At 42.9% G+C, this 20,358-nt stretch overlaps 1 protein-coding gene and 2 non-coding genes across 3 annotated transcripts in view; 1 reads left to right on the top strand and 2 right to left on the bottom strand.

Annotated features, from left to right (window-relative positions):
* Window positions 1-7,872: 7,872 nt before the first annotated feature.
* On the bottom strand, window positions 7,873-7,955 carry LOC112129995 (small Cajal body-specific RNA 18). Its single transcript, XR_002912318.1, has one exon. It is a non-coding gene; the product is annotated as a small Cajal body-specific RNA 18 (non-coding RNA).
* An 84-nt stretch (window positions 7,956-8,039) lies between these two features.
* LOC112129998 (small Cajal body-specific RNA 17) lies at window positions 8,040-8,183 on the bottom strand. Its single transcript, XR_002912321.2, has one exon. It is a non-coding gene; the product is annotated as a small Cajal body-specific RNA 17 (non-coding RNA).
* Window positions 8,184-8,427: 244 nt separating this feature from the next.
* ACAA2 (acetyl-CoA acyltransferase 2) overlaps window positions 8,428-20,358 on the top strand; it is a 28,475-nt gene continuing 16,544 nt past the window's right edge. The window contains 2 exon segments of the mRNA NM_001131319.1: window positions 8,428-8,839; window positions 19,433-19,599. Of these exon segments, the coding sequence (NP_001124791.1) occupies window positions 8,824-8,839; window positions 19,433-19,599 (183 nt within the window). The 5' untranslated portion in view covers window positions 8,428-8,823.

Here is a 20,358-nt window from a genome sequence, read left to right as displayed (position 1 = left end):
AACTGACAAGCTTATTATAAGATTTATATGGAAGAGCAAAGGCCCATGGATAAGGAAGACCCTCCTTGAGAAAGTGGGAAGCTTTCCTTAGCAGGCATTGAGACTTAAAAATTTCAGTAATTAAGATGTGTGAGGATGACAGACATGGAAATTTTTTTTTTTTTTTTTTTTTTTGTGACAGAGTTTCGCTTTTGTTGCCCAGGCTGGAGTGCAATGGCACGGTCTCAGCTCACCGCAACCTCCGCCTCTCAGGTTCAAGTGATTCTCCTGCCTCAGCCTCCCTAGTAGCTGGGATTACAGGCATGTGCCACCACGCCCAGCTAATTTTGTATTTTTAGTAGAGACAAGGTTTCTCCACGTTGGTCAGGCTGGTCTCAAACTCCCAACCTCAGGTAATCCTCCCGCCTCAGCCTCCCAAAGTGCTGGGATTATAGGCGTGAGCCACTGCGCCCGGCCCTGGACATGGAAAAATTGACTAGTGGAACAGAATAGCCCAGAAACTGAGCATCTATATGGAAATACTGATACATTTTTTCTTAACTAGGAGCACACATCAAAATCACCTGGAAATCTTTAAAAAAATTTACACCCAAATTTATGGAATAAGACATCTCCAGAGATGGTGCCCTTCCACACCCATTGTTAACCTGACCCACCTAAAAATATACAAGAAGACATCCCCAGGGATGGTGCCCTTAAGCACCCATCATTAGAGACCACTATTGAAATATTTCATGATCCAGAAAAATGGTCACAGTATAATTAGTCCTCAATGTCACTGATAAGTTCTAGGAAACCACGAGTATAAACAAAATGACATAATGACACCAATTTTAACATAAGCTAGTTGATATAAACAGTTCCTACAGCATATTTATGATCATACAAACACCACCAAATTTTTTTTTTTTTTTGAGATGGGAGTCTTGCTCTGTTGCTCAGGCTGGAGGGCAATGGCAAGATCTCAGCTCACTGCAACCTCCGCCTCCTGGGTTTAAGTGATTCTTCCTCCTCAGCCTCCTGAGTAGCTGGGATTACAGGCGTCCGCCACCATGCCTGGCTAATTTTTTTGTATTTTTATAGAGATGGGGTTTCACTATGCTGTCTGGGCTGATCTCAAACTCCTAGCCCCCAGTGATCCGCCTGCCTCAGCCTCCCAAAGTGCTGGGATTAGAGGTATGAGCCACCATGCCCGGCCAAACATCAACAAACTTCTAAATAAAGACCAAAACACTTCTAGAATTAAACACTGAAATGAAAGCTATACATACATTTAAGAAAGATTAATAAAAACAAATGAGAAAGTTGCCCACTTATTCCATTTAAGAGTCACTGAGGGCCCACCTCTCCTGGCAGCTCAGGGTGCCAGGCAGGCACCAGGCCTGGACAGGACCCCATCCTGTCACTGGGTGTGCTCACAAACCCACCCACGCTCAGACTGGGATTACTTAGACACATCCATTCACCTCATGTACACAGCTTTAGGACATGGGAGGAAACGAGAATCCAAAGAAAACAGTCATGGGGATCTCACCAGTGGAACGTATCCATGTCTGTATGAATGAGGCTGCAGCCTCAATTCTTGCCACCTCCGAAGAAAGAATTTGAGGGCTGTACAGCAGAAGGAGAGACCAAGGCAAGTTTTAGAATAGCAGTGGAAAGGCAGGAAAGTACACTTGGAAGAGGGCCAAGTGGGTGACTTGAAAGAGTCAAGAGCGTGGCTTAACCTCTTGAAAGAGTCAAGAGCGTGGCTTAACCTCTTGACTTGGGGTTTTATACGTTGGCCTACTTCTGCGGTCTTGTGTTACTTCTCTCAACTCCTCAGATCTTGTCAGGAAGTGGCTGATCACCAGTTTCACGTGTTTTGTATCGGGAGACTGCCTTTCTCTGATGCTGGCTGCGACCAGTGACTACTTTAGAAAGACAGTTAACAACTGCCTTGACCATCACTGGACAGTCACAAGATGCTCCTGGTGTGTGTGTGGAGGGGGGAGCTCTCTCCTGCCCTGCTCATGCCTGACTAGCTACCCACTGTAACAGGGAGAACCTGCAAACTCCACAAACACAGTGGCCCTGGCCAGGAAGCAATTCTTTTTTTTCTCACCAACATTATGTCAAAAAATGACGATGAATGAAACAATGTTATGTAGGGACCTGCTGTATACTATGCAGTGAAAAGTTGACTTTTGAACCCACCTTCCAGTCTAAAGATGGATTCACTTTTTGAGTGGCTGGCCAAACAATACCCTCACTTGAGGAAAGCCTTCAGCTCATTCTCAAAGAGGTTTAGGCCTAGCTTCAAAGCCTCAACAGGAAAACCACATTTGAAAAGCAGCAAATTTCATACAAGATACACTACAGTTCAGAAAGAGAAAAGCAGACTGACTTCCAGGAACTGATCTGAAACTCAGAGCTAGGCCTGGGTCATGCTAGAAGCTGGCCTGGTCCTCTATGCTGGGCTGTGTTGTTCTTTTGCAATGAACCACCTTATAAAACACCAATATCAGACGTGGTCACTCTGTGACTACACTAAAGTGATATGAAACAAGACTGTAATTTTGCCCAGGCACAAAAACAAGATCACTGTGTAAACCATGTAACACCAAATATGCCCTGTCCCAGGTAATATGAGGGACTGTAGCTGCTTTCCCAGGTGCAGCTTGAGCGTAGCTCTAATTGGCCCTCCTTCAGGATAAGATGATACTGTGACGGTTAATATTAGTTGTCAACTTGATTGAAGGATGCCTAGATAGCTGGTAAAGTATTGTTCCTGAGTGGGTCTGTGAGGTTGTTGCCAGAGGAAATTAACATTTGAGTCGGTGGACTGGGAGAGGAAGAGCCACCCTCAGTGTGGGTGGGCACCATGCAATCGGCTGCCAGTGCAGCTAGAACAAAGTGGGTGGAAGAAGGTGGGATAAGCTGGCTTGCTGAGTCTTCTGGCTTTCATCTTTCTCCTGTGCTGGATACCTCCTTCCATTCCTCCTGCCCTTGGACATCAGACTCCAGGTTCTTCAGCCTTTGGACCCCTGGACTTACACCAATGGCTTGCCAGGAGCTCTCAGGCGCCCTTTGGCCCCAGACTGAAGACTGCACTGTTGGCTTCCCTACTTTGAGGCTTTTGGACCCAGACTGAGCCATTCTTGGCTGAGCCTGCTGATGGTCTATTGTGGGACTTCACCTTGTGATCCTGTGAGTCAATTCTCCTTAATAAACTCCCTCCCTCCCCTCCCTTCCTTCCGCTTTTTTTTTTTTTTTTTGAGACGGGGTCACAGAGTCTTGCTCTGTCACCAGGCTAGAGTGCAGTGGCACAATCTTGGCTCACTGCAACCACTGCCTCCTGGGTTCAAGTGATTCTCCTGCCTCAGCCTCCCAAGTAGGTACAGATGCATGCCACCACGCCCAGCTAATTTTTGTATTTTTAGTAGAGGTGGGGTTTCACCATGTTGGCCAGGCTGGTCTCGATCTCTTGACCTCATGATCCGCCCGCCTTCGCCTCACAAAGTGCTGGGATTACAGGTGTGAGCCACCACGCCTGGACTTAAACTCCCTTCCATATATACATATGTCCTATTAGTTCTGTCCCTCTGGAGAACCCTGAATAGTACTGATACCCAAAGACTTGTCCCTATTTCCTGACAGTACCCAATCCAGAGTGAACCCGTACTTCCTTGGATCCTCCCCAAATCACCTAACCAAACCCCAAATCCTACCACCCTTTTACTGAGATGTGCTGCAGTTCCCAAAGGCACACCCATGATGTGCAATCTCCCTTCTTCCAAAGAACAGTAAACCCAACTTGTTCAACTACAGGTGTGTTTCTGGAGGTTTCTGGCTGGAAGGCAACAACAGCATTGTCTCCTTCTACCAACATTAGTATTTTGCAGAGTAAACTTAGATCCAAGGAAGATTTGCCTAAGGTTATGCTACTAAATGAAAGTTGAGCCAAAGATATAGACGCTGCAAATAACTTTCAGACAAGTAGAGAAAAAAGAAAAACAAATATCTATCTTAAGTTTGAGACAGTGCCTTAGGGTTACTGGGAACACATCAAGACTTACGGTAAACTTAACATGAGGGAGTTTGGCGTATTGGTGTCTTTATTACTTCCTGTCTACATTCCCTTAGAATAGGTAGCTAGGCAGACTTGAGTAGGGCAGGAGAAAACCTCCCCCACCCCGCCCAGGAATGTCAAGCAACTATCAGGTGATGGTCAGGCAAGTTGTTAAACTATCTAAAATAATCATTGGTCTCAACTGGTGTCAGGGCAAGGCATTCTCCCAATAGATGGAAAATACTAGAATCTGGTGATCAGCAGCTCGTGGATAAGATTTTGGGAGAGTGGGCTCAAACATGCTCACTAAGAGGCAAAATGGTGGAGTTTAACTGGTATATGAGCTTCCTCTAGGAACAAGACTGGTAAGAGAAGAATGTCTCCAGTGAGTATGTGCACAACTTCAGTAAACACACTGCACATGCCGCCCCTCCCAAGTGCTGGCAGGCCACTGAGCATGCCGACAGCCCACCCCAAGGGAAAAATCGGAAGAAGTAATGCAAGGCCTAGAACCGTACCAATGTATCAATCCCCAAATCAAGGGTCAGGTGGCACAGCTGAATCTCTCAAGTTGCCCACTTGGCCCTCTTCCAAGTGTACTTTACTTACTTTTATTCCTGCTCTAATACTTCTTAATAAACTCTCACTCCTGCTCAAAAACTTGCCTTGGTCTCTCACTCTGCCTTATGCTTCTTTCCTTTGAGGAGGCAAGAAGTGAGTTGCTGCAGGCCGGTACAGATTTGCCACTGCGAACAATTTCATTCATCTGATGTTCTTGCTTGGCAACTTGAACTTTCTGAAGAGTTAGTATTTGTTGTAAGAATAAAACCACATTCAACATTTGCCTTCTAATTAACAAAAATTGAAGTTATTTCCAAAGCAATTAGATTAACAGTGAGCACACACATAACGTTCCAAACTACTCAAGATCAGCAAATTCACTTATCTCACTCATTCAGATTCATATACTCATTTTTAAAAGTTGTCCTAGGCCCTACTGACTTCGTCAGCTTTCCCCAGTTTCCATTACTGAAACTTCTAAAGCCACTGCTGCTTAAGCCACCATCAATTTTTAGTGTTATAGGAAAGCAGGAGAAACTGTATTTAAGCATAGGAAAATAAGTATAGAAATGATAATATTGCATTTCTAAAAATACTGAGAGTTAAATGTCTAAAAATAGAACAATAACTTTACATCTCATGAAAGACTCCACATCTAGACAAAAATTATAACAATTTTAATATACATATTAAAATTACAAGAATACATACCTGCTTAAACATGATGTAAACTTCAACAGGACCAAATATTTTCAAAAATAACTTGTTTCAAGCAATTTTGTAGCTTACGTGAAGGACATTTTTTCTCCCAACTTCTATTTTGAAAGAGTTAAAACCTACAGAAAAGTTGCAAAAATAGAAGAATGTGGTACACGCCTGTAGTCCCAAGCTACTCAGGAAGCTGGGACAGGAGGATCCCTTAAGCCCAGGAGTTTGAGGCCAGCCCTGGCAACATAGCAAGCAAGACTCCCCACTTAGAAAAAGAATAATGGGCCAGGTGCAGTGGCTCACGCCTCTAATGCCAGCACTTTGGGAGGCCGAGGTGGGCAGATCACCTGAGGTCAGGAGTTTGAGACCAGCCTGGCCAACATGGCGAAACCCTGTCTCTACTAAAAATACAAAAATTAGCTGGGCACGGTGGCAAGCGCCTGTAATCCCAGATAATCGGGAGGCTGAGGCAGGAAAATCACTTGAACCTGGGAGGCAGAGGTTGCAGTAAGCGGAGATCATGCCACTGCACTCCAGCCTGGGCAACAAAGCAAGACTCTGTCTCAAAAAAAAAAAAAAGAAAAAGAATAATGAACAACTGTATATTCTTCATTTGGATTCCCCAGTTGGTAATATTTGGCCATATTTGCTTTATCTTTCTCTGCCAGTGTATAGTCATGCACTATCTTTCCTATGTTTAGATGCACAAATACTTACTATTGTGCTACAACTGCCTATAGCGTTCAGTACAGTAAAATGCTATACAGGTTTGTAGCCTAGGAGCAATAAGCTGTGCCATATAGCCTAGGTGTGTAGTAGGCTCTACCATCGAGGTTTGTGTAAGTGAAATCTATGATGTTCACACAGTGACGAAATCGCCTAATAGCACATCGTTCAGGATGTATTCTCGTGGTTAAGCAACACATAACTGTATATATATAAATGCATTTTTTCCAGTCATTTGAGAGTTAGTTGCAGGCCTCATGATTCTTCAGCCCCATATATTTCAGTATGTATTTCCTCAGAACAAAGGACAATCTCCTACACAACTACAATATAATTATCATGATCAGGAAACTTAATGTCAATATTACCATGTCATCTATAATTTATATGTTTCTCCAGTTGTCCCAATACTGTCTTTTAGAGTATTTTTTTAACCCAGGTTTTAATTAAGGATCTCATACAATATGTGTCACATCTCTATAGTCTTCTTTAATGTGATACTATTCATATTTTAGCCATTTTTTGTTTTTCACCACACTGATGTTTTTAAAGAGTTCAGGTCAGTTGTTTTGTGGAATGTACCTCCATGTGGATTTGTCTCATTGTTTCCTTATAATTAGATTCAGGCCAGATGTTTTCAGGAGAAATTCTACACAAGTGAGACTGTGTTGTCGCTGTAGCAAGGGGAGCTCATGACGTCAGTTTGTCCCTTTATTGGTGATGGGACACCATTACTTCATAATTTGGTGAAGTAATACCCGCAAGATTTATCCATTGTAAAGGTACCCTTTCCTCTTCATGAGACTTGGAGACTATGTCAATATTCTCTCATATATTTACATGTTTTAATATATGTAAACCTTTCACTGAATGGTTTTAGAATCCACTCATTAGTGACATTTCCAATTAGAGAAAACACAGTACATCTATAAAGACCTACTGATGGTGATCTGCAGTGGGAAGTTGTGATACTTAACCTTTCTTAAATATGTGGAGGCAAATTGAATAGAAAACTGTGTACAAAAATGAACACTCTATACATGAGCATCTTTTTTTTTTTTTGAGACAGAGTGTTGCTCTGTCACCCAGGCTGGAGTGCAGTGGCGCGATCTCGGCTCACTGCAAGCTCCGCCTCCCAGGTTCACGCCATTCTGCTGCCTCAGCCACCCCAGCAGCTGGGAATACAGGCGCCCGCCACCACGCCCAGCTAATTTTTTTCTATTTTTAGTAGAGACGAAGTTTCACCGTGTTAGCCAGGATAGTCTCGATCTCCTGACCTGGTGATCCGCCCACCTCGGCCTCCCAAAGTGCTGGGATTACAGGCGTGAGCCACGGCGCCCGGCCTATACATGAGCATTTGTGAAGCTTGTCTAAGATTTGTACAGTTGATTGCGTGGATATTTTGCCTTAAAAAGAACTGTAAATGAATAATGTGTGCTGATGTGTTCATGGGTGTAGAGTACTAAGGTCTGCATTAAAAAGGTAAGATGGTTTGATGGAAGAACAGGTGGATAGCAATATAGCAAAATGTTAACAGTTGGGTCGATATGTGTCCACTGTACAAGTCTTCCCACTTTTCTGTAAGTTTGAAAGTTTTCATAATACAAATTTGGATTTAAAAACACCCCAACATTGCAAGAGTGTCACCAAAGCGTTTGAAAAGCAGGATTCTAGGGGGGGCATTCGCTGACGACTCAGAGAAACCGTCCATGCCACCCACCACCCCTACGCACTCAAAGAAGCCCTCGCTAGGCAGCCCGGCCCTCCGAGCCCTGGTATCGAGGGGCTCTCCGCCTCTCCCCTGCCCCGGCCGCCTCCTGCTTGCCCGGCCTCAGTCTGTTCTCAGAACATACTCCATCACCTGGTTCCCAGAACTCAGATTGCGCAGTGGTCTCGTCATCATCGGCCAGGACTCACAGTGACCGCGGCAGAGGCCTCCCTAGACCTCCCTCCCGTCCAACCTCACCCGCTGCCCACTCTCCTCACGCCCCTGCTCCAGGTCCCCTGGCCCCACTTCGCTCGCCACGTTTTCATAATCCTCTCAGGCTCCAGGCAAGCGGCGCCGCCCGCAATGGGACCTGATCATATAAGGAAAATACTGCGGGCTCATCCGGGGGCTGCAATGGGGACCCGAAAGCGCCCTAGCCTACTACACTCACCGCACCCCAACTGCCCCCCACCTCTCTGCCCTGCCCCCAGCACAGTACCCAAACCCAGTCCGGGTCCAGCTCCGCGGCCCGAGCCTCCGCCCAGCGGACTGCGCAGCCGCCTGCCCCAGCCAATCCCGCCGCCGCCGCCACGCCCCGCCCACAGGACGTTAGATCCCGCCCCCGGCTGGCGGCCGCCAGCGCGCTAGGTCCCTCAGCCCTTGGCTCGTGCCCAGTGTTTAGGGTGTTGGCGGAGACGAAAGGGAAGAGTCATCGCCTGTAGGGGCTGGGATATGATGGGTGAGAGGTGTCAAACCAAATTCTCTCAGTTTGGAAACGGAGAAAATCTAAAAACGAGGATGTGAAGAAAGAGTCCGCTCTCAAGGCGCGTTGTGGTCTACCCGAGCCCCGTCCCCTGTGCTCCCTCGGGCTGGGGGGAGGCGGGCAGCTACGCGTGGGGTAGGACCATCTTACGCTGGGACCCCGCCAAGGAGCCCCGGGAAGTAGGTGAAAGGGCAGGGGCGTGGCTCTCGGGGCGCCACCCACGCTTTTGAAATCTGGGTGACTGCAAGCGGCTGCTCAGCGTCCCCCACGCCACAGACCCGCGCCGCCGACGACCCAGCCGCCGCCATGGCTCTGCTCCGAGGTGAGCGCAGCCCCCTCCTCCTCTCCTCGCCCCTCGGGGTCCTGCCCTCCCCAGGCCAGGCCTCCGCTTCCGGCCGCCGCGGAGAGTCGGGGTCGTGGGGTGAAGTTCACTCAACCTCCTCGGTTTTGGAGCGGACGTGATAAAAACCCAGCCCGAAGGGCTTGTTTGGGTTAAGGAGAAAACCCTTACTTGTAAGGCGCTAGCGACAGCGATTTCGGTGCAATTTCCTGTTGAGTTGAGACCAAAGTTTGCTTGCATGTGACCTTGGAGGTCATTCCTTTCTTCGCCTAACAGTGACCCCACTAGTTCGAGTCCAAGTATTAGAAAAAATGGGGCGGCGCCATAGGCCGCGGGCGCCTGCTGCTGGGCAGCTGCGCACTGGAGCCCACCGCTCGGCGTCGGTGGGCAGGGCTCCCCAGATGAATCGATGGAGAGGCCTGCAGAAATGGTAGCTGGTGTTCTGCTGGAAGATCTGCCTTGCTCCCTTTTCCGTTCCGTTGCTTTAGATTAGAGCGGTCACTCTATACCTAAGTTCTAGGGTTATGAACTTGTTTAAAACAACTGTGTAATAAACTCCCTTTTCAAAACAAGTGGGCACAGTCAATGGACTCTTACTTTAAGGATGTACGAGTCGAAGAACATTCAGGTGGAATACATATCGAGGCCCTGAGACAGGAAAAAGCTTGGCAGGATCTAAGAACCAAGCATTTTGGTGCTCCAGGGCCCTGTGGACTCTGTAAGAAGGTAAGGTTTTGTTCCAAATTCAGTGGAAGGCAATACAGGGATTTAAAGCGGGGTAATGACAGGATCTGATTTCCACTCTGTCCGGATTTGGGGCGGTCTGTGTAATGGCGAAGAGACCATTTAAGGATCTATTGTAGAGGTCCAGGGAGCAGCAAATGATGGCTTTGACTCGTGTGGGGCAGTGTAACTGGGGAGAAAAGGGGAGGGATGAGTTGAGATAGATTTGGAGGTGGATTTGATAGAAAGTGGATTGGATGTGGTGGAGTAAATATAAGAAGGAAATGTCAAGAATGACGAAAAGTGTCCGGTTTGATGAACCGTGTTCATGATGATGCCACTTACAGAGTGAGGAAAATTGGGAAAGGAATAGATGTGGAAAGAAGGATTGAGAATTCAGTTTTAGGCAGAAAACTTTTTGGTGCCTGCGAAGCAGCCAAGTGGAGGTGCCAGCTAAGCATTGGTTAGGGGGATCTGAAAGTCAGAAGAACCAAAGTGGCATGGGAACAAATCAAGGGAAAAATCGGTATTCTGGGACCAAATGCAGTGTTTACAGTTTCCTGCAACGTGGATTTCATTTGCCAGTGCCCTTCCTGACTGAATTTACTACATTTACTTCATAAAGCAGCGTGGTGAATTTTTTTTAGACGAGGCATTTACACTTCATTTAAAAGGTGCATTGTCATGAGCTATCTTCTAAAAAAGGAAATAATATTTTTACTGATATCCTTTTAATATTTTATCAGTGGTTCTTACCCTTTCTTATAATACAGACCCGTTTGAAAATTTCATAAATACTATGAACCCAAAAAGGAAAAAAATGCACATTGACACCTGTATTAAGGAAGTATAAAGTTTATAAATTTGTGGTACAATTTACTGTAGTGTTAGAGCTAGTGATCGTATTTTTTCCCATTTCCTTATTATAGCAATTAGGAGGACACTCATGTCGAGAGAGGTAAAGTGGTTGTGTATAATAACACAGGTAGTTAGTGGCTGTGACAAGAACCCAAGCTTTGAGCTTGAAATACTGATGTTACAGGCCGGCTAGAATCATTAAAGATACACTTCTCTCAAGCAGCATACCAAGTGTTTGCAGGATGGGTGGGAAGAAAGAAGAGCATGTGACTGATTATAGGGGAAAGGACACATTTGAGTTAAATTTTGTTAAGGATTAACATTAATTTATCAGATTTCAGTCAACAAGAAGAACCAGCTCCTAGGTTTTTATTAGCACCCATCCCAGTACTTGGCAGGAGGTTTTCACTCGACAGATCTTAGCTCTCCTACTGCTCCTAGCTTTGTTGGGAATGTTTGTGTATTTTTTCAAGGCAAGTAGACAGGGCTGCTCAATTGCCTTAATCTTGAAACAACTGGATGCCACCGCAGCTTTCCTTAATTTGCCCTCGTTGCTGCCTGAAGTTGCTCTTACCAAGTGAATATTTACCTAAGAATGTGATAGAAAGGTAGTGCTCCTGTTTCTTTCCTACTGGTGCTTTTCCTGTACTGTCAGCTCAGCACATCTTTCCAGGCCCTTTCTTGGAGCTACTTGGAGTCACTACACTCTGGGTTAATAGGTCTCCACTGTCTTTCAGTTTTGGGAAATTTTTAGCCTCTGAATTTTCAGGGTGTTTAAATGAGATTTCAGTTTGGTGTTAAAGATTGTTAAGTTTTAGACCTTTTCATATCCACATAAAATTGACATCAAATGAAAATTGACGTGGTATACAATTTATGAAATTAAAAAAAAAACCTTTAAACTTTAAACCTTTATAGTCTATCTGCGCATCCCAGATTATTTGTTAAAACAAAGATTTAAAATAATAATAACAAATTATTTTTTAAAATAGAGAAAACCAGTCTCTACAAAAAATACAAAAATTAGCCAGGCATGGTGGCACTCACCTGTAGTCCCAGCTACTTGGGAGGCTGTGGTGGAGGATTGCTTGAACCCAGGAGGTTGAGGCTGCAGTGAGCCTCTCTGCACTCCACTACCGCACTCCAGCCTGGATGACAGAGTGAAACCCTGCCTCCAAACAAACAAACAAAACCCAAACCAAAAATATATGATTGAGAACATTTTCTCTGTTCAAAATAATTGTGTTAGTTCAGTTAAGGTCTTACTTGAGCTAACCTTTACAGTCTGGGAGCATCAAATAAGAAGTAATATGGGTAAAGGGGAGGTTCTTTTTTTGTTTTTATTTTCCCATGCACACCCTTTCCTTTGTAGATATTGCATATTTCACTACTAGCACTGCCTTCTCACAAACACTTTCTTAGAATATGAGACATAGGGGAGAAATTCATAAAAGGAACTTTGTAGAGAGACAAATGAAATTAGGCTGTATTGTTTCTGAGAAGCGAGGGGTCATTTCTATGTGTGCAATATGTCGTTTTTATTTCTGGATGCTTTATATATTTTTGTTATCTTTGGATTTCAAAAGTTTGACAATGATGTGCCAAGCTGCAGGAGAACGGGGTGTGGAGTGTTATGTGTGGTGTTTATTAGAGTTGAGGTTTACCAAGCTTTAATATATAAATTTATGTTTTTTATCAAATTTGGAAATTTCTTCTTTATTATTTCTGCAAATGTTTTTTTAAATCCATTCTCTGTCCTCTCCTATGACTGTAACTTGTTAGTCCTTGAGGTTCTGCCCGTGTTTTTTTACTATCTGACTTTAAAGAAAAAATTTACAAACTTTGTTTTTGAGCAGATTTAGGTTTTACAGAAAAATTGAGCAGAAAGTACGGAGTATTACCATATGCTCCCTTGCCTGGTCCATTTCCCCTATTATTAACATTTTGCATTAGTGTGGTACATTGTTACAATCGATGAGCTAACATTCATATATTATTATTCACTGAAGTTCACATTTTGCATTCAAGTTCATTCCTTGTATTGTATAGTTCTATGGGTTTTGACAAATGTGCAAATGAGTGATGTCAGTATTATAGTGTCATGCAGATTAATTTCACCACCCTAAACATCATCTGTGATTCACTTATTTATCCCTGTCTCTGAACCCCTGGCAAGCACTGATCTTTTTACTGTCTCCATAGCTTTGCCTTTTCCAGATATCATATAGTTGGAATCATACAGTATATGGCCTTTCCAGACTGGCTTCTTTCACTTAGCAACATGCATTTAAGATTCCTTCTTTTTATGGCTTGATAGCTCATAAAATTTTATTGCTGAATAATATTCCATTGTATGGCTGCACCACAGTTTGTTTATGCATTCACCTGTTGAAGGACATTGTTGTGGGAAGTCAGGGACCCTGAATGGAGGGACTGGCTGGAGCCATGGCAGAGGAACATAAATTGTGAAGATTTCATGGACATTTATCACTTCCCTAATAATAGTCTTACGCCTGTCTTACTTTAATCTCTTAATCCTGTTATTTTCGTAAGCTGAGGATGTACGTCACCTCAGGTCCACTGTGATGATTGTGTTAACTGTACAAATTGATTGTAAAATGCATGTTTGAACAATATGAAATCAGTGCACCTTGAAAAAGAACAGAATAACAGCAATTTTTAGGGAACAAGGGAAGATAACCATAAGGTCTTGACTGCCTGCGGGGTTGGGCAAAAAGAGCCATATTTTTCTTCTTGCAGAGAGCCTATAAACGGATATGCAAGTAGGAGAGATATCGCTAAATTCTTTTCCTAGCAAGGAATGTTAAGACCCTAGGAAAAGAATTGCATTCCTTGGGGGAGGTCTATAAATGGCCGCTCTGGGAATGTCTGTCTTATGCAGTTGAGATAAGGACTGAAATAGGCCCTGGTCTCCTGCAGTACCCTCAGGCTTATTAGGGTGGGGAAAAAACGCTTCCTGGTAAATTTGAGGTCAGACCAGTTCTCTGCTATCAAACCCTGTTTTCTGTGGTTTAAGATGTTTATCAAGACAATATGTGCACAGCTGAACATAGACCCTAATCAGGAGTTTTTGATCTTGCCCTTTGCCTTGTGATCTTTATTGGCCTCAGAAGCATGTGATTTTTGTTCTCCTTTTTGCCCTTTGAAGCATATGATCTTTGTGACCTACTCCCTGTTCGTACACCTGCTCCCCTTTTGAAGTCCTTAATAAAAACCTGCTGGTTTTGTGGTTCAGGTGGGCATCACAGACCTACCGATATGTGATGTCACCCCCGGTGGCCCAGCTGTAAAATTCCTCTCTTTGTACTCTTTCTGTTTATTTCTCAGACCGGCCGACACTTAGGGAAAATAGAACCTACATTGAAATATTGGGGGGCGAGTTCCTGCGATAGGACATCGTGGTTGCCTTCAAGTTTTAACAATTATGAATAAACATTTGTTTTCAGGTTTTTGTTTGAACATAAGTTTTCAAATCATTTAGGTAAATACAAGGAACATGATTGCTATATCATACATATGGTTAGGTATGTTTAGTTATATAAGAAACTGCCAAAGTGTCTTCCAAGCTGGCCATACCATTTGCATTCCCACCAGCAATAATGAATTTCTGTTGTTCCACATCCTCACCAGCATTTGGTGTTGTCAGTGTTTGGGATTTTAGCCTTTCTAAAATCCAAAAGACTAATAGTTATGTAGTAGTATCTCGTTGTTTTAATTTGCAATTCCCTAATGACATATGATGTTGAGGATCTTTTCATATGCTTATTTGCCATCTGTATATCTTCTTTAGTAAGGTATCTGTTCAGATCTTTTGCCCATTTTTAAATTGGGTTGTATGGGTTTTTTTGGTTTTTTTTTTTAATTGCTGAGCTGTAAGAACACTTTGTATGTTTTGGATACCAGTCCCTCATCAGTTAGGTGTTTTTATAAATATTTTCTCCCAGTCTGTGGCTTGTCTTTTCATTCTCTTAACAGCATCTTTTGCAGAACAGAAGTTATTTATTCATTTGTTTTTAGAGGGTCCCGCTCTGTCGCCCAGGCTGGAGTACAGTGGTGTGAACACGGCCACTGTAGCCTTGACCTCCTGGGCTCTAGCAGTCCCCTTGCCTCAGCCTCCCAAGTGGCTAGGACCACAAGCACACACCACCACGCTTGGCTGATTTCTTAATATTTTGTAGAGACAAGGTCTCATCATGTTTCCCAGGCTGGTCTCAAACTCCTGGGCTCAAGCAATCCTCCCACCTTGGCCTTCCAAAATGCTGGGATTATAGGCATGAGCCACTGCACACAGCCAGAAGTTTTCAATTTTAATGAAGTCCAACTTAAGTTTTCCCCTCATGGATCCTGCTTTTGGTGTTATATCTAAAAAGTTATCACCAAACCCAAAGCCATGTAGATTTTTCTCATATGTTCTAAGAGTTTTGCGTTTTATATTTAAGTCTGTGATCTCTTTGTTTTCATTTCTGTTTTTTTAGATAAGAGGTCTCACTCTGTCACCCAGGCTGGAGTGCAGTAACTTGATTGTAGCCCATGGTAGCCTTGAACTCAGCCTCCTGAATAGCTGGGACTACGGGCACATGCCACTATGCCCAACTAATTTTTTAAATTTTTTAGAGATGGGGGTCTCACTGTGTTGCCTAGGCTGGTTTCAAACTCCTATCCTGACACAGTCCTCCCCCCTCATCCTCTTGAGTAGCTGAGATTATAGGCTTGAGCCACAGTGCCCAGCCCACGATCAAAGTTGACACATTTTTGCCTGGATTCATTTTGTTTGGTATATAGATGTTTTGTTGTTCCAGCACTATTTGTTGGAAAGACGATCCTTTTTCCAGTGAATTGCCTTTCCTCCTTTGTCAGACCTTGAGATTCTGGCTTTGTTTTTTAATCTTTTTTTTTTCATCTGTTCTTCAGATTGGTTAATTTCTATTTATCTATCTTCAGAGTCGCTGAATTTTTCTCCTTTCATCTCTATTTTGCTGTTAAGCCCATCCAGGGAATTTTTTATTTCAGGTATTTTTCAGTTTTGGAATTTCCATTTTGGATTTTTATAGTATGTATTTCTTTACTGAGATGTCCTATGTTTTATTAGGAGCATATTTTCCTCTACATCCTTGAGCATAGTTATAATAGATTGCTATTTTAAAATCCTTGTCTGCTAATTTCAGCATCTGGGTCATCTTGGGGTTGGTCTCCATTGATTGTCATATTTTTTGTTTCCTCATATGTGGATTAATTTTGAATTGTATTATGAATATTGTGGATGAAACATTGTGGAGACTGGATTCTGTTATAATCCTGCAGACAGAACTGACTTATTGATTGGTTGGCTATTTATTTTTTGTAGGCAGTTACTTTGCCTACAAAATCACCCCCATGCACCCCCATGATAAACTGTGTCTCCCCTTGTACTGGGCAGCAGCTTAAATCTAAGTTCAGTTTTTTAAGGCTTGGCTTAGGTGCTTGTGGTCTGACCTACACATGAATGGCTAAGGAGTCAGCCAAATATTTGGGCAGAGTTTATATGTGAAATTTGGAATCACCCTCTATGGTGCTCCTCTTTGCCGGATTCTCCTTCACTTTCTAGTGGCTGTGCTTACCATGAATTTTATTCTTTGATTCTTCAAGCCAGTAAGACTGTGAGTTTCTGAGTTCTAGCCATTCCATGCATCATGGATTGTTAGTCTTCAAGTTAGTTGCTATAAATAAATTGGACACTTACCCTGTTCTGTTCCCTTCCTCTAAGTGTCAGCTCTTCTCCTTACCTGTCTAGTTTTGTTCATTTCCAAGACCGTCAAATAGTAGTTGTTCTTATATATTGTCTGGAGTTTTTCATTGTTATCTGTTGGAGGGTTGGTCAGATAGCATAGTAGGCCGTGACCAGAAGCAGAACTAATGAAATTAGGAAGAAGGCATGGAAAGAGGAAAGAAGAATGAAATAAAGCAACCACTGATAGGCCAGGTGCAGTAGCTCGTGCCTATAATCCTAGCAGTTTGGGAGGCCAAGGTGGGAGGATTGCTTGAGCCCAGGAGTTCGAGACCAGCCTGGGAAACACAGCAAGACCCCATCTCTACAAAAAATAAAAAATAAATAAATAAAAATTAGCCAGGTGTGGTGGCACATGCCTGTAGTCCTACCTACTTGGGAGGCTGAGGCAGGGGGATCACTTGAGTTGGGGAGGTCGAGGCTGCAGAGGTCGAGGCTGCAGGGAGCTGTGATCACACCACTGCACTCTAGCCTGGGCACAGAGCAAGACTTTGTCTCAAAAAAAAGAAAACACTGATATAAAAATAGGCAGAGACTGTTAAGGAAGGAGGATGAAAGGAAACTTGAAAAGATTCAGGAAGGCATCATGGTACGGAATAACCAATTTACCAGAACAAAACATTTGTAATGCACCCGACTAGTATTTATGGCCTTTTGTAACTATCTGAATTTGTATCTGTAAAAAACTGAGTGGATTTGTTCTAGATTATAGTTATATATATTGCTCCTAATATTCCTTTAAACTGCAAATTTCTCAAAATAGGAATGAAAAGAGAGGTTGAAATAGAAATATTTTAGGTTAGGTTTGGTTTGTTTGATGAAAGAGATCATAAACTGGAAGATTATACTTAGATACCAGTAGTGGTATAATGCTTAAATAGTCTCATTTGTAGATCAGTATCTTATCACAAACCCATTGCCGAAAGTCCCATAATTTCTTGACAAGATGTGGAAATGTGAGCTTAGATTGTCTTGGAGAGAATAAAGTTAGTATATGCAAAGTGCTAGCATGAAGTCTATTCCATAGTAAGTGTCCCTCTATGTTAGCTATAATATTTACCTTGTAGAGTTGCTGGGAAGATTAGCTTTTGTATGGAAAGTGATAAAATGTCTAGTATTTAGTAGACGCCTAATGAATGTCAATATGATGAAATGGCTATAACTGATGCTGCTTACTGATATGCTGGTTTTGCACTGTACAGCTCTAATGATGATGAGTGGGTACCACTCACATCATAATCATATATTTGTACAGTCACAAGTTTTTTTTGGCAGATGGTAGTAGGTGATTGGGAAGGGGTGATTTTTATTTATTTGTACAAGGACACCGATTTAACTAATAGTGATGCTGCAAATTGATAGTCTTAGTTTGTATTAATAGATGTATAGATAATTCCTCTGTATTCTTTGTGTTTAGATAAAATGCATGCTATTTTGTTATTCTAAGGGACACATTTTAATAGGATGTTGGCAAACTACAGTGTCTTTAGAGGAAAGCAGTCAGAATTAATGTCAAATAAAGAACTATTGAAAGAATGCCTTTTAATTTACCTGAGATGAGAGTCGCTAGGTTTGGTGACTTACAGTTTAGCTGACTTCAGATACTGGAGGTGGGGGATACACATGTAGAAGGTAACCTGTTTTGCCCATTTTTTTCTAAGAGTAAAAGATAATAGTTCAGGTTATTTATTTGAAGTCTGTAACTTGAGTCATCCTGTGACCCTAGAACCGGTGGCATATATAATTCAAATTCAAAGCAGCATATATTCTAGAAACTACATCATTATCTGTGTTGGTGCTTTTGGATAGAACTAGAATTGATGGATGGAAGACTTTGTAAGCTGATTTAGTTCCATATAAAGAAATATCATTCGTTGGGGCTGGGAGTGGGTGACTCACGCCTGTAATTCTAGCACTTTGGGAAGCCGAGGCGGGTGGATCCCCTGAGGTCAGGAGTTCAAGACCAGCCTGGCCAACATGGTGAAACCCCATCTCTACTAAAAATACAAAAATTAGCCGGGCCTGGTGGTGGGTGTCTGTAGTCCCAGCTACTCGGGAGGCTGAGGCAGGAGAATCACTTGAACCCGGGAGGCGGAGGTTGCAGTGAGCTGAAATCGCGCCACTGCACTCCAGCCTGGGTGACAAGAGCAAAACTCTGTCTCCAAAAAAAAAAAAAAAAAAAAAGCAATATCATTAGTTTATGTTGTCCATTGACCAGCACACTGTTTCATGCTGTAGAGTATGCCCTCTTACTGAAAGTTTTCTGGCAGAGGTTTAGAGAGAACCTTTTGTCAGGAATTTTTAGAGGTAGTTCTTATAGAGTGAGTGGTTGACCTCAGACAACCCTAAGGCACCTTCTAGTTTGGAGATTCTTTTATTCTAATACTAGGCAATATACTCCAGCACATAGAAGGATTTTAGTTCTCAACATATGTTTCTAGCATTGTGAAGCATCAGAGAACGAGAAAGTTGTCTAACCAGAATGGCTTTACATCACAGTGTAGCAGGACGAGCCGCAGTCAAAACTCCTCAGACACCGGATTAAAGAAGGAAGAGGCTTTATTTGGCCGGGAGCATCCGCCAACTTGCTTGTTAAGAGCTAAGCTCCCTCAAAAAGAAATTCTTGGCCCTTTTAAGGGCTTACAACTCTAAGGGGTCCACATGAAAGGATGGTGATAGATTGAGCAAGTGTGGGGAACGTGACTGGGGGCTACATGCATTAGCTAACGGAGCAGAAAGTTTTGCAATGCTTTTTCATACAATGTCTGGAATTTACAGATAACACAAGTAGTTTAGGTCAGGGATTGATATTATTATTATTATTAAACTACCAGGGCCGGGTGGTGGCACCAGGCTATCTGGCTATTTATCTTACTTCTGTTTCTTTTTAACGTTTTGCTTTTTTCTTTTCCTCCTGTTTTATAAACTAGGCAAAGGGGGCGGGATGCGCAGGAGAAGTGGTGGTCTTCTTCCTTAACAGCATGCAGTGCAGTTCTTGGTACCTGCATGTAGGTGAAGATCAAACTGTCAAACTGGTAGTCCTTAAGACTCTGCTGCCATGGGTGTGACTTGTTCTAGGTATTATTGCCTAACAGAAATTTCCATTATCTAATTTTAAATTGTGTAAGGTTTCACAGTGAGATTATTCGAAGCATTTAGAGGTATTTACTAATCTGCGATGGCTTACAAATCTCTTCTTGTTGCAATAGGTGTGTTTGTAGTTGCTGCTAAGCGAACGCCCTTTGGAGCTTATGGAGGCCTTCTGAAAGACTTCACTGCTACTGACTTGTCTGAATTTGCTGCCAAGGCTGCCTTGTCTGCTGGCAAAGTCTCACCTGAAACTGTTGACAGTGTGATTATGGGCAATGTCCTGCAGGTTAGTAGGGTAAAGGAAGGTGTTCACTCCTATTGCTTCTTTGATCAGTTTCTAAAAATAATTCCTTTAACATATCATAATGGTAAACAAGTTAATAATAGTTATAAACTTTTTTTTTTTTTTTTTTTTTGAGATGGAGTCTCACTCAGCCACCAGGCTGGAGTATGGTGGTGCGATCTTGGCTCACTGCAACTTCCGCCTCCCAGGTTCAAGCAATTCTCCTGCCTCAGCCTCCCAAGTAGCTGGGATTACAGTAGTGCGCCACCAAGCCCAGCTAATTTTTGTATTTTTAATAGAGACAGGGTTTTACCACATTGGCCAGGATGGTCTCGATCTCTTGACCTCGTGATTCTCCTGTCTCGGCCCCCCAAAGCGCTGGGATGACAGGCGTGAGCCACCACTCCCAGCCAATAGTTACAGACTTTATACATTTGTAATTTGAGTAATTCTGTGACTCCAGAATCAATGGCATGCATAATTCAAAGCATCGTATGTTCTAGAAACTGTATATCTGACTTGGGATACATTTCAGTGCTTCCTAAATAGCAGATTGACTTCCTTGGCTTACTTGAAGTTAATTGATCTTCTGTATATGCCACCTTAGTAAACCCAAGCCATACAGCACACCTCCCCTAATTTTCTTACACATTGTAGGAGCTTGATCAGTGTTTGTTGTAAGAAATAAGATGCTTCCTTACCCTCTGTCTTGCTATGTGTGATGTACAAAATCAATCATTCATATGCAGGTAATTGAAAATT

Source organism: Pongo abelii, chromosome 17 (assembly GCF_028885655.2).
Source record: "Pongo abelii isolate AG06213 chromosome 17, NHGRI_mPonAbe1-v2.0_pri, whole genome shotgun sequence".
NCBI lineage: Eukaryota > Metazoa > Chordata > Mammalia > Primates > Hominidae > Pongo > Pongo abelii.
The sequence above is the reverse complement of the archived record's forward strand: the minus strand, read 5'-3'. Positions and strand labels throughout refer to the sequence as shown.